General features: G+C 37.8%; 1 protein-coding gene across 2 annotated transcripts; it reads right to left on the bottom strand.

The window, feature by feature from the left end:
• Nucleotides 1-5,585: 5,585 nt before the first annotated feature.
• LOC138612257 (uncharacterized) lies at nucleotides 5,586-12,898 on the bottom strand. 2 transcript variants are annotated; one of them, XM_069685573.1, is made up of 4 exons: nucleotides 12,854-12,898; nucleotides 12,374-12,542; nucleotides 9,777-9,849; nucleotides 5,586-8,543 (listed from the first exon to the last, which is right to left on the bottom strand). In XM_069685573.1, the coding sequence occupies exon 4, from the start codon at nucleotides 8,403-8,405 to the stop codon at nucleotides 6,777-6,779; it is 1,629 nt and encodes a 542-aa protein (XP_069541674.1). In that variant the 5' UTR covers nucleotides 8,406-8,543; nucleotides 9,777-9,849; nucleotides 12,374-12,542; nucleotides 12,854-12,898; the 3' UTR covers nucleotides 5,586-6,776. The 2 variants fall into 2 exon arrangements, with proteins under 2 accessions (XP_069541674.1, XP_069541675.1); XM_069685574.1 differs by lacking the exon at nucleotides 12,374-12,542 and having other exon boundaries at nucleotides 12,854-12,877.
• Nucleotides 12,899-14,142: the final 1,244 nt, after the last annotated feature.

Below are 14,142 nucleotides of genomic sequence, written 5' to 3'. Positions count from 1 at the left end.
ATAGAATCAAGGTTCACAGTGTATTTTATACATTACAGAAAGAACTCCCTCTCACAGAGACACAGTAAGGTGTTATTGTTATGACTTTAGCTGAAGCGCCTGACTATCTAGAGTTTACCCCTTGCCCTGGAGCTCTCAGCCCAGACAAGGCCACCAACTATCTCTCTAAGACAGAAGGAGCAACAGTAAATCATGCACAAGACCCTGGAGAGGAGTAGACAATACATATCCTTAAAATTAACCTTAGCTGATTATACCATGGTTAACTCTATAATATTAGAGAAATTTAAACACATGATCAAACAGGTTAACATAAAAAAATTCCTTCACACTGTGAAGTGATCTTAAAGATTCCCACCTAAACAAGGTAAACTTCGACAAAACTCTAAATTCAAAAACAAAACATTTGAGAAAATACTCAAGTCATTAATATTGGAATTTTACTGAAGCACCCCTTTTTTGCACTTCTCATTATCAATTAGCAATTAAAAAACAGGAAGTTTACTAGTTACATGGGACAAAAATGTTTCCGTTCTTTCCATTTAGCTTTAACATAATTATATAAAGTTGACATTATGATGATTTGTATAATACTATATCATTGTTTTAATAATGTTCATCTTGTATTGTGAATATAAAAAGACAATGTTCAAGTACTTTAGTTCCAGAATCAGCTTTAGTGGCCAGGTGTGTGGGCACATACAAGGAATTTGACTCCATTGTACATCTACAGAAAGAGGCAGATGACAAAAGCAAAAACACTCAACACACAGTGACACATACTGTAACGCAATGATGAAGAGTGCAACAGATGCTGAAATAATGAAAACATTTAAAATCTAACAGGTTGCCTCACTACAGGAAGAAAACCTGTTTGTGGTTAAAAGCAGTAAAAACTAGGTAATGTGTAAAATGCAAAACAGTATAATTTTTTTTTTTTTTTTTTTAAATGACTTGACTTTATCATCAGGTTTATTATATTTTAATCAAAAAGCTTAATGTCACTTGAGCATAACCTACATTAACAGAGCTGACAACAGTCAACAACTTGAATATTAAAGCATTTAGATACAACAAATATAAAAAGATGTTTTATAGTTAAACTTAAACTTGTTATGTCCCAACAATGTAGATGGGTCCTCATAATGCAGGTTGGTCTCCACAATGTAGGTTGGTCCTGACAATGCAGGTTTGTCCCCACAATGTAGGTTAGTCCCCACAATGTAGAAGGGTCCCAACAATGTAGATGGGTCCCCACAATGCAGGTTGGTCCCCACAATGCTGGTTAGTCCCCACAATGCAGGTTCGTCCCCACAATGTAGAAGGGTCCCAACAATGTAATTTGGTTCCTACAAATGTAGAAGGGTCCCCACAATGTAGGTAGCTCACCATTATTTAGTTGACTCCCTACAAAGCAGTTTGTGCAAAGTTGGTCCCCATAATGTGATTGGATCCTCTTCAAAGTAGGTTTGTCTTTAATACTTAAAAGGGTCCCCACAACAAGGTTGGCCACCACAGCGTAAAGAGTCCCCATGATGTAGTTGAATCCCTACTAAGCAGGTTGGTCCCCACAATTTAGGTACTGTAGGTCACCGCTATGAAGGTTGGTCCCAACAATGCAGGTATCTCCCTACAATGTAGGAGGATTCACTCAATGTAGGTTGGTCCCCACAATGTAGAAGGGTCCCCATAATGAAGTTGGGTACCTACAAAGTAGGTTAGTCCCATAGACTGTATAAAAAGATCGACAACATGACAGCTCCCTAAAAGGGAAGCCAAACCCTCTCTATCGCCCCCTGCTGAAAGGTTGCAGTATAGCTCATAAAGCCCGCCTCCTCCATGTTAACAGATGGGACATGAGTCAAACTATAAAATCTAAATACACGTCAAATACATTTTTCTCAAACATGGTTTCTGTCATTATAGTTAGTTATTATCCTGCTGATTTAGGTCCAGGTGTTCATTTTTCTCACAAGTTTACTTTTAATTAGTTATTGGATAATATAAAACGGGGGTGTGACCTCGTGATTGACAGCTCTGTTGACAAAAACAGCTCCAACAGTCGATCTGTTCCGGATTAGCGGAGTAGAGGAGGAACGTCAGGAGGAGAAGTAACTAAAAAACATCCATATCTGCGAACGTCTGCTGTTAAAGCTCCTGTAAGGAACCTTGGTTTGTGTTGATTTTGGCACCCCCTGTGGACAAAACCGTACCTCTTATCTCTTTGCAGATTTTGTCCTGAACCTGCTTAAGTTGTGGTTTAAAAAGAAAATGTCCAAATTTGACCAAAATTTAAAAACCTATTTTGTCATGGTCAATGTAACGTTTTTTGATGTTTGTTTTCTGAAGATTCTTGGAATCATTCATGTCATTTTTTGACAGTATTCAGTATTATTATTAACGGAAGGTGTGAAGGAATTTTCCTTCATTGTGTTTTCTGGGTATAACTACCTAGGTCACTTTTATACCAGCTGCAAACCTATAAGCAAAACATTTGTTTCCTATAAATGACGGCACATTTCCTCCATGGTTTGGTTGTTCACCTTCTTACTGCAGGAGGCGGATCACATCACTATAGCTGATGTTGTGCTGCCATCCTGTGGACAAAGATTGAACTGGGCAACACTCTTAATGTATTCTAAGTTCACAGGGACCACAAACTCCATAACTACTGACATTCATTACAGTTTTTTTTGGATTGCTTACACACTAAAATTAAAAGTAGTACACTATTAGCAAAACCTTACACTCAAGAAGCAAAACATCAGCCCATATTTGCACAACTATAAGCACATTGTCAACCTCACACTTGTTGCAAAACTCTACACACAGTGATTTGCAAAACACTAAACACACTTAACATACATTACACACAAAAATCTATCATGAAGTCACTTCCTTGCAATACCAAAGCACTGACTGTCAAATTACCACACCGTCCAACCAATTGGTTCAACACAGTCATCAGGTGTGCAAACACTCGTTTGCTTAATTGTAGACACACCAATCAGGTGTATAAGCACTATAAAAAGCAGCAGGTGAGTTCATCGGTCTTCAAGCACAATGGAAAGAGTCAGAGAAAGAGTAAGACGAGGAGGAGAACGAGGAGAACGAGGAGGACGAGGAGGAGGACGAGGAGGAAGGGGAGGAAGAGGAATCAACAGAGGAGGAATCAACAGAGGAAGAGGAAGAGATGGAGGCCATGCTGGAGGTAGAGGTAGAGGAAGAGGAAGAGGAAGAGGAAGAGGAAGACAAGAAGGTGCTCAAAGAGGACCGAATCTGACAAATGAGATCCGCGCAACACTGGTTGACCAGGTTGTCAACCACGGCCTGACGCTGAGGGAGGCTGGACTGCGAGTACAGCCAAATCTAAGCCGATATACAGTGGCAAGTGTGATAAGAACATTTCGACTGGAAAATAGGTATTATAAAAATATCATCATATCAAAAACATCTGCACGGTTTCAGTAACTGCTTACAGTACTGTATTCTATGCACTATCAGCACTTCTGTTACCTTTTCCTGTGAAATTACTGTACTATTGTATACTGTTTTTTTTTTCTACATAGGATTGAGGGTCAGGAACGACAAGGGGGAAGGCCTCCTATGTTCACAGGACAGCAAGAGAGGGAGATAGTAAACATGGTTTTGGCCAACAATGCTATAACACTCAATCAGCTCCAAGCTAACATTGTCAATAACCACGCCATTTTCAACGATATCCATCAGGTCTCAACATCAACACTGGCACGCATCCTAAAAAAAAACCATATTCAAATGAAGCAAATTTATCGAGTGCCTTTCGAGCGCAATTCCGAAAGGGTGAAACGACTGCGGCATGATTATGCAGAGGTATGTATTCACTTTAGCAGTGTGATCTTGCATACTGTCTCATAATCTTTTACTGTACTGTAATATGTATACTAGATCTACACTGAACTACACAATTTTGCCTGACACTGTTTTTCAGAGAGTTTTACGAATGGATGGAGAGGAGATCCAGCATGAGTTCATTTACGTAGATGAGGCTGGGTTCAACCTGATGAGAACACGAAGGAGGGGAAGAAACATCATTGGCCACAGGGCTATAGTCAATGTCCCAGGGCAACGTGGGGGTAATATAACACTCTGTGCAGCCATTACACAGGATGGGGTCCTCCACCGCCATGCCCTTATGGGCCCTTACAACACAGCACTCATACTTACATTCTTGGACCAATTGCACAACATAACAGCAGCAAATCAAATCGATCATATGCAATACATTGTTGTCTGGGACAATGTGTCTTTCCACCGCTCTGCTCTGGTTCAGAACTGGTTTCAGCAACATCCACATTTCACCGTCCTATATCTTCCACCATACTCTCCATTCCTCAACCCTATAGAAGAGTTTTTCTCGGCATGGCGGTGGAAGGTATATGATCTCCGTCTCCAGGCTGAGGTACCCCTCATCCAAGCCATGGAGGAGGCCTGTGACCAGATGGAGGTAGCAGCAATGCAAGGATGGATTTGTCATTCAAGACGTTTCTTTCCAAGGTGTCTTGCTAATGACAACATTGCCTGCGATGTTGATGAAATTCTCTGGCCAGATCCAGCTAGGCGAAGAGACAATGTCTAGTTGTTGTTTTTTTGTTGTTTTTTTAACTTACAATACGTAAAGTGACGTTTTGTTACAGTATTATGAATCTCCATGTCAACATTTTGGGCGTGTTGAGAAATAAATGAGTTTCTTCAGTCTGCAACATTGGTCTTGTGTAGTGTTTGGTGAATTTACATTATATTTGTACTTTGTTGATAGTAGCCTACTCTAATCATAGGGAAGTAGAAGTGCTAAAAGTGTTTTAGGTTTATCACAGCAGAGTGTAACTCATGCAAACAGAGTATAGTAATGTGAAACGTGTGTGTTTCATATGGTAACAAAGTGTGGTTTTTAAAAAGAAGTGTATAGTTTTTACAAGAGTGTTTAATTTTGCAAAGGATCTGTAGTGTTTTGCTAATTGGGTGTGTGGTTGTGCTAATTGTGTGTAGTGTTTTGAAAACACGGGCCCTGTTCTGAAAATCGTGCTTAAGCAATCAAAAAAAACTGTAAGAGATCACATAGCGAATAAACACAAAATAACACGATCTGAATAGTTGTTTCCAGGCCTGACATTCATACACATGTGACAAAGGTGGACGTTGCTTGGTGATAACAATAGCGGAGGTGCTATTTAATAAAATAAGAGAATAATTAGCTGTTTGTCAACATTTTTTAAAAAATCATATCAGGTCAGGCATTGGCAACACCACAGTTTTCTATATCACCTGCAAAGCGTTAAGGTATGCAACAACATATCAGGACACAAGAAAAATATTCAAACTTGTGTTTTATTAATTCTTTATTATTCTATAATTTCTCCGTTATTTAGTTATAGACAATTACATGTAATTACATACACATAAACAGCTTTCTTACCTCCCTAGTCATTTAAACCTTCCTATAATTTAAATGTAATAAAAGTTGGGAGTACAATTATGGAGGAAAATGTTTAAAGCTGAGTGTAACATTTTTGGAGGAAAAATGTAGACATGTGGGCAATGCAAAATAGTTTCAAATCATTTATTTTCTAAGGTTTATCCTCCGGTTCATTTCGTAAAACAAAAACATGCTGGATACAAGTTATGACTGCAATATGGTGAACAATCTCAATTATACAACCATAGTAAAAGTTTCTATGACTTACTAAGTACCATTCAAATTACAATGTTGTTACGGCTACTATTTTAACAATCAAATATCTACCTCGGCACAAAGCAACATTATTAATCACACAGAACATCATCAGCAATACAAATCACACAGTCTGCACAACTACACACTGTGATTTCATCATGCATTTATCACAAGCCTTGCTTCACATCAGTCATTTAATTCAAAATTAAAAGTATTATTTTGACTAAATATAGATCTTTTTTACAAATACATAACGATACACCCTAATATGGTGTCAATGTAAGATCATATCCATATTTGAGCAGAATCCTTGTTTTTGGAGAATTGTATAGCAAGGTAAAAAGTAGTCATAGATCAAAGGTTCTGGTGACTTTAGAGTGTAAAACAAGAAGTCTGTGTACATTTGCATTTAAAATTTTAAACAGTTAAGCGCACGTGCAGAGCAACCGGACCATTGTGAACGTGTCCTGCACAACTACACCCGACTGAGTGCAAACCAGGACAGAGCATTGAAGCCAAAAGCTACCATCTGAGTAAAAATGTATTTTACTCTACTACTGTGGAGCCATTCTACTGCTGATGGTACAAAACGAGCCGAGGACACGACCTTTGTTCTTTGAAGGTATTGATATTGTCTTCTTGATACATAGATCTAAAAGTGCCCTCATCTAGAACTGGGTCTAAGTTGGTATCAGAGTTCTTGATCTGGGTCAGTGTCGAGGTCACTGTTTGGGCAGTTCGTACTGTAATCGTCTTCTGTTTGTTCTGTGTTGGTATCAAGGTCTCTGTCTGATCTGTTTTGCTGTCCATCTCAGTCTTATCATGATCGGGCTCAGTCTTGTGTTGGTGTGTGTTGATCTCTGCTTTGTCTTGGTGAGCATTAGTGCAGATCTGGTTTCAAATCAGTCTCTGTGTTGTCTCATTTTTTCACACCTGTTAGTGTAGGAATCATTTTCACCTTGGTCTCGGTCGGGTTAGTCTCAGTGGTGCTGTGGCAGGTGAGGGTAAGTTTAGTCTTGGTTGGGTTTTTATTTGATTGACTGCTTACACTTTCAGGTTGCCTCTATAGAAGTTTCTGTCCTCTCTCTACTTTAGCCATGTACTCTGCTTTTGTTTTCATGTCCATGAGAGACTTAACTCGGTTCATCCAGCCTGGTTTGGCCTCAGATTTTTCTCCCTCAATAAGCATGTCGATGTACTCTGGAGTGGAGAGAGGGTTTGGCCTCAGTGCGATTTCTTTAAGTCTGTTTAGACACTTAGAAGATCTCTCCATCAGTTTCTCCACCTCAGCCTGCACAGCATCATATCCAGCCTTCAGTCTTATAATCAATGCCTCAACAGGTGACTTTGCATCTTTAGCTATGTCATACTTTTTTTTCAGCTCAGTCACTGTTTGTTTTTCTATAAAGTCCTCATACTCCCATCTGTACTTCTGATTAAAATGTACATTCCAGAAACATTTACCTGGACACACAGTACAGTATCCATCGGTCATTGCACAACATTTAATTTTGTCTTTATCATCTGCATAGGCACAACTATCATGACAGGTGAAATGACACTGCTGACAGTTGGTGAGGTATACTCCAGAACCACTAATATCTATCTGAACAGGCTTCCTGACAGTGATTTCAAACTCAAAGTTGTCATTTCTGCTGATCTCTGCCTCAAACTCTTTAATTTTTTCAGCTGTCTCTTTAATCTCCTCGAGCTTTGCTAACCCGACTTTAACCTGCTCCTGCAACTTTTCAACTGAATTTTCGAGCTGCTTTCTTTCTCTGAGGACCTCCTGCGTCAGTGTCAAGCTTTTGGTTTTTATGAGATTCAAAGCAGCAAAGAACCTCTTCATGCTTTTTGTCCCCATGTTCCAAAACATCTCATCAAACTCTCCTTCCTCATCATCTTCACTCGTGCTGTCTGCAGCAGATGATTTGTTGTTTGCAAACAGTGCTGAATTATTGAATTTGAAGTGAACCGGCCGCCCGTCCTTTGTTTTAGGACATGGGACACCTGCAATCTTGATCGCCTCTAGAACTGGTGGGGGCTGGCCGTCTGCGAACGTCACCAGAACCCTGATGTTTTCTGCTATGTCTTTGCCAAAGATTGAGAGCACAGAATCAAACACATATTTCTGTGTTGGTGTGAGTCGAGCCGAAGACGCCTGAGCTACAAAACACACAGCGTCAATTTCTCTGACACCAAGATCATCAGAGAAGAGATTACGCAGCTGCTCTGTGATCTCTTTGTCTCTCTCTATGCCTCTTGTATCTCCAAAACCTGGAGTGTCAACAATGGTCAGTGAGTAATCTAGTTCAAAACCTTCCTGGTGGTTGATTTTGTACACAGTGACTTCAGAGGTCTGGCTTTCAGCTTGTGATTTTGACGGATCCTCATGAACCAACTTAAACCGATTTGAATCCTCCCATTTAACACCCAGAATGTAATTGATCATCCCATTGATGAGAGTTGACTTTCCAGCCCCAGTTGCTCCGAGGACCATTATGGTTCGATTTGGTTTAGTGGACTTTTTCCCATAACTGAAAAATTTGCAGCCAGCGACATTTGTCGTTTCTTTTTTCAAAGGGATTTTATAAACAGAAAGAGACCCTGTATTTGTTATAAACACCGGTTCAGTGCTCTCCTGTTCTTTTGAATTAGTAGCCCAGCTAAAAAATGATTTGAATTTAGACATAATGATGAAGAGAGGCAAATTGGTCAATAGTATAAAAGAAATAATCAGCTGGCCAATGCCCTGTTGACTTTTTGTTCAGAGTTCATGCACCTTGATGGTTGATGTTTCTCTGTCTTCTGTTATTGCGAAGGTCTGAATCTGCAAACACAGAAAATTAGAAATACACATATTACCATCCACGGTTGCAGTTTCAGTGACAGTGTATCGATATGTTTTGATATTAGTAGTTGTTAATTGCAGGGGTGGACAGTAACGAAGAAAATTAACTTGACTACTGTACTTCAGTAAATGTTTTGAGTATATGTACTTTACTTGAGTTTTATTTTTTGGGGAAACTTACAACTTTTACTCAACTACATTTGAAAGACCAATGTCGTACTTTTGATTCCTCTACATTTCTATGAATGTTTTTGTCACTCGCTACTTTTGCTCTGAGGTCAGCTGATGAATTTTCTTTTCTTTTCTAAAATCTGAAAGACAACAAACTGTTCCTGTTTTTCTGCGTGTGGTTCGTCCAAGTGGAGTTGCCGTACCTGTACCTCACGCGTCTCCATGATTAAACGCAGATCAAAGTGACTCAGATCAGGCGGTTTATTTAGTGGTGCTAATTATGCTACGGCAGAGAAGGATGACCATTCTCCACCTGAGCACCCACGGCCATATCTTCAGCCCATGTTGGAGGTTTATGAAGTGAAGAATGATTGGTATCGTTTAATTGTTCACTCTGTTTACCAAGCACAAACTTAATCACGGCCTACATTTGCCGTCCTATTATTGTTCTTTAACCTATTATTATTATTTTGAAACTACAAATCTGTAAATCTGCAGCATGTGAGTTTAAAAATGTAGATAATATTTTATTAATAAACCCATGTATTCTTGACTGCACTCATGCATTGTAAAAAGATTTTTTAAAAAGTAGTTTGAATACTTCAGTATGTTTAAAAGCAAGTTCTCCAGTACTTTAAGTCAAGCAATAATTAGACTGAGCAGCTTTCACTTCTACTGAAGTTATATTTGACCAGGAGGATCTATACTTTGACTCAAGTAATGAAGCTGTGTACTTTGTCCACCACTGGTTCATTGTACAACCGTTGCTGTGGAGACGGATGGTAAACATAAACCTTGTAAGGTTAGAATTTCTCAAAAACAAGCCAGGTTACAATTTGAAGATTTCAACACTGAAATGGACATAAAATGTTCATCTTTAATCACCTGTGTAAGCAACGAGAGAGTAAGGCTACTTTATTAAAAAGACTGAGATGATTTCCCTCAAAGAGAACCACCATCATAACCATCCTCGTAGAGAGCTTCTGATTCTTCAGAAATATTTCATTAAAAAAAAGCTACTGGAGAAGAAGTACAACAAACCTCTGTTCGCTGCCTGGTTTAGGTCAAAGTTTTGATTTCCAAAGGCTGCTTTTAATCACCGTCTCCAAAACTCCTGGAATACAAAAGAACAAAGGTGTTATAGCCAGGTGTATGACACAACAATACACAAACACACATGAACTATACAATACAAAACAAATACTCAGCCCTTTATTAATCACTTTACACATTATCTGTCAGTTTCCAAAGTCTGACTTCCTTAATGTCTTCTAAAATGTAAACTGAAACTAAATGCATGAACTTTAATAGTTTAGTTGAGAAAACAGGCACGGACATGAGACTTGTTTCTTTTCTGTAAGTTCATACTTCATAAAAAGACAGTTCTGTTCAGTTTCAGAGCGGAAAATTGTAAGCAAGAGTTATAACTTCAGCTGCAAAAATGTAACCAAAAAAACTGTTTTTGTTTTCCTGACATCAAAGATAATTTACTATTACAAATGATTCTATGAATTTGTAGAGTTAAACATTTATAATAAATATATACTGGGGACCCTTCTACACTGTTGTGTTGGGATTTATGGAAGCACTTTGGTTATTATTTTAATCATAATTTTATTATGATTATTAATATAATAAAAGAAAGTATTATCAATGGGAATAATTGATTACGGGGCACCACCCTGGAATCAGGGACAAATAACCAAAAAGGGAAAAATCTGATCTCAGTATTTCACTTGTTAATGTCAATAGAGTTTAATCAATATTTCAATTAAAAGTTAAAAACAAAAGGGAAGGTATACAGTCCATTGGCCTGACCAGACATGGGTACCACCTGAGTGGGCAAAACCTTACCTATCCTAAAATGTCTATAGGGTCAATATAAGTAAATTAGAATAAAAGACAGGAGCAGCTTTTCATATTTTTTGAACATTTTCTTATTTTCTCCTATTTGTGCCTTTGGATGATTTGCAAAAGCACAAAAACAGCCAAAATAATATAAACAGTGATGTAATCTTGAACCTAAGGTAACTGAAACATCAACGAGGGTTGTTCACAGTAATCAAAGCAATGTGTTTGAATGTGCATATCCATTACACACACACACACACACACACTTTAAATAGAGAATAAACTAACAGGCCAAAGTCTTTATTTTAAAACTACAAAAATAATAAAAATGCACTTAAAACATTTAAATGTTGTTGCTAATCATTCACATAATAAATGCTGTCATAATAGAAAAAGAGCTGTATGGCTTCATCATCATCAACAACCTGGAATTTAAAGGGTTAAAGTTGTGAAAATTCAGAATTTTTTTGGTATTATTGAAAAGGACTGAAGTGATGGACAATAATTCATTCACTGAAAGTAGAAAAAATATTAACATATATTAATTGTATTGCAGTTTCCTGTTTTTTTTTTAATCGTACACTTTAAAAATAAAAAAGTAAATATGCATAAAAATCAATTTTGCTGTTAATCACTGACATGTCTCAGACTGTGTTAATAAAAAAGCATTTATTATATGGGAAAATTTGGAGGGGTTTTTTTGTGTTTTTTTCCATTAAAATATCCGACTTTATTTGCTAAATTGGCATTTAAGGGTTAAAGTTCTGAAGAAAAAATATGTTTTGGTATAAATGAACATTTATGGCATTTTTTAGACAGACATTTTTGTCTCAGAGGAACTCCACTCAGTAAGGTCTATCATATCAAAACATAATCTGGGGATGTATAGAACTTAAAAAATCACAACTCGAATTTGCCCACCCAGATGGTACCAATACGTTAAATTTAGGGTCTCAGCCCATGGACTAACAAGTACAAGCACTGACCCTCACAACCAGCTCTTGTTACAGAGCACATGCACAAATCACAGACAACTTCCCTTTAAAATTAGCATAGGATTTATTCAACCAAGCAGCAGCAATCACAGTTAATGAGCCTTAATTCAACAATACCCATCACAAACATTAAAACAAGCGACTACATTTACAATTTAACCAAAACAGAAGCACACGAGTGGGTGTCTGTGTCTGTGTAATTGTGTGTGCACTGTAACAAGAGCTGGTTGTGAGGGTCAGAGCTCGTACTTATATCTTCATTTTTGTTTTTAACTTTTGATTAAAATATTGATTAAACAATATTGACATTAGTTGGTAAAATATTGAGATCAGATTTTTCCCTTTATGTGAATGTGAATGTTTTGTTATGTTAATAATTATAATTATTATTAATATTAATATGTAATACTTAACCATACTTAAATAATGACCAAATTGTTTCCGTTAATTACATACAAACATTACATAGTCGGGACCTTTCTACATTGTGGGAACCAACCTGCATAGTCTGGACCTCTCTACGCTTTCTATGCTGTGGGGGCCAACCTGCTCTTGTTTTCCTCTCTCTGACATCAGAGATAGTTTGCGATGACAAATTATTCTATAACTGACTGACTGGAGTTAAACATTTGTAATAAGTATATACTGTAAAGTTGCTGTTTAAAAAAGAGAGACAGGAGTAACAAACAGGCCACTTTTACAGATTGTGTTTTGTATACAGTATGATTCACACACAGTTGGCAGTATTACAAACATGTATCTCTACATATCATGGAATCATTTTTTACTTGCCTGTAGTTGTGTTGGACAGTCAGGCTCCTGATGACCGAGTGCAGAAACAGTCTATACACAGTGGATGTTCACACGAGTCAGCCACAACATTTCAGTTCTGTTCAGGGTTATCAATAAACGTCCCCAGTCATTTCCACAGCCTTTGGAGGCTCTGCCAGTCGTCTTCTACCTACAGGAAACCGGAAACATATTAAATAGATACTCTTATATAATAATATATTGATGCTGTGTTTGCACTGATGACAAGATTCCTCACACTTAATAAAAAAATGCACCCAAATTAATCTTCTTTTCACACAATAAAGGTCCTAAAATCACATTGGGCTCCAATAAAGCCAGAGCATATTGTTAAAAGTGTCTGAGGTGGACCACAAAAACTGAAATAATGAGACAACTTATAGAAATAACGCAGTTATTTTTCTGCAACTATAATCTTTAGCAATCTCAAACACTGATATATTCGTGTACTCAGCAACTCACCGCTCAGGTCGTCTCTGATCAGACAGGAAGAGTTCAGCTCCAGTGTGCCCTGCAGTTCCTTAATGTGCCCATTTATAGACTCTGCCCCCTACGACACACACACACACACACACACACACACACACACACACCACAACTTTTACAGTAAGTGAAGCATTTCCCAGAAACCCCAGCCTGCAAACCTGAAAGTGAAAGAAACACTGGTTGAGTGTCAGCAGCTTTATTTCTAAATAATAAATCATGTTACGTCTCGCTTCAAGTTCCCATTCTAGCAAGGTTTAACGTGTCATCATTCACGTGGTAGTCTAATGATGACAAGAATGAAAGATGGAGAGAAAAGTTTACTTCTTCACTTCAGCTGCACTCTCGCCTCCTTACAGAAATATGAATGATCCAGATTTTAATATAACAGGAGAGTTAACCTTATTTACTGCTGTCTGTATCCAGGTTGTCACAAAGGGGGACATGTACATACATACCTATATATACATATACAGTATGTAAAAGAATATTTTGCAGGAAATTGAAATAGTATACATATATACAATAACAGAAAGATAAACAAATCACATAAACAACTTTTACATAAATAAATAGCCGTCCATATATATCAGTGCTTTACTCTAGTGAGTTAAAAGCACAGTAAGTAGTCCCTGGAGAGGACCACTCATAAGAAGGAAATCAAAATTCCCTGTTCAATTTTGGGGAAGGGTCTTAAGTCTTTCAAAATAAACTACTAGAGGGTCCCACGTTGTATGGAATTTTTGGGTTGACCCTCTAATGGAATACTTTATCTTTTCCAACTTCAGGAATAGCATCAGGTCATTCATCCAAGCTGAAGCTTTGGGTGGTTGTTCCGACTTCCACTCTAACAAAATCCTTCTTCTCGCAAGATGAGTTGCAAAGGCAATCACATTTCTGATTTTCTTTGTCATTAATACACCCTCTCTAGGAGTTCGATGACGAACCTTGAACTGAATTAAGCTAAGGCGAGCACATGAAGTTGAACTATTTACCCTGTCTTGTGCATTTTTCCATGTTTCATCAGGTAAATCCATTCCGAGCTCTTCTATCCAATCTGTACGAATCTTATCAAGAGTTACATTATTGAATGACATGATAGTGTTATAAATATTTGAGATAAGTCCTTTAAGGTGAGCAGGGGTTTGTAAGACAGCTATTCTAGTCCGGTTCTTGGTGGTAGATCGGGAAAAGATGGGCTAATTGTTTGAACAAAATGTCGGACCTGGAAATAACGGAAAAGGCTAGAGCGTTGTAATTTAAATTTG

The sequence above is a fragment of the Semicossyphus pulcher genome, unplaced genomic scaffold, assembly GCF_022749685.1.
Source record: "Semicossyphus pulcher isolate SPU_LCO1_2020_fin unplaced genomic scaffold, fSemPul1.0.p SCAF_7, whole genome shotgun sequence".
Classification (NCBI taxonomy): Eukaryota; Metazoa; Chordata; class Actinopteri; order Labriformes; family Labridae; genus Semicossyphus; species Semicossyphus pulcher.
Note: the sequence above shows the minus strand (reverse complement) of the source record. Positions and strands in the feature narration are given on the sequence as shown.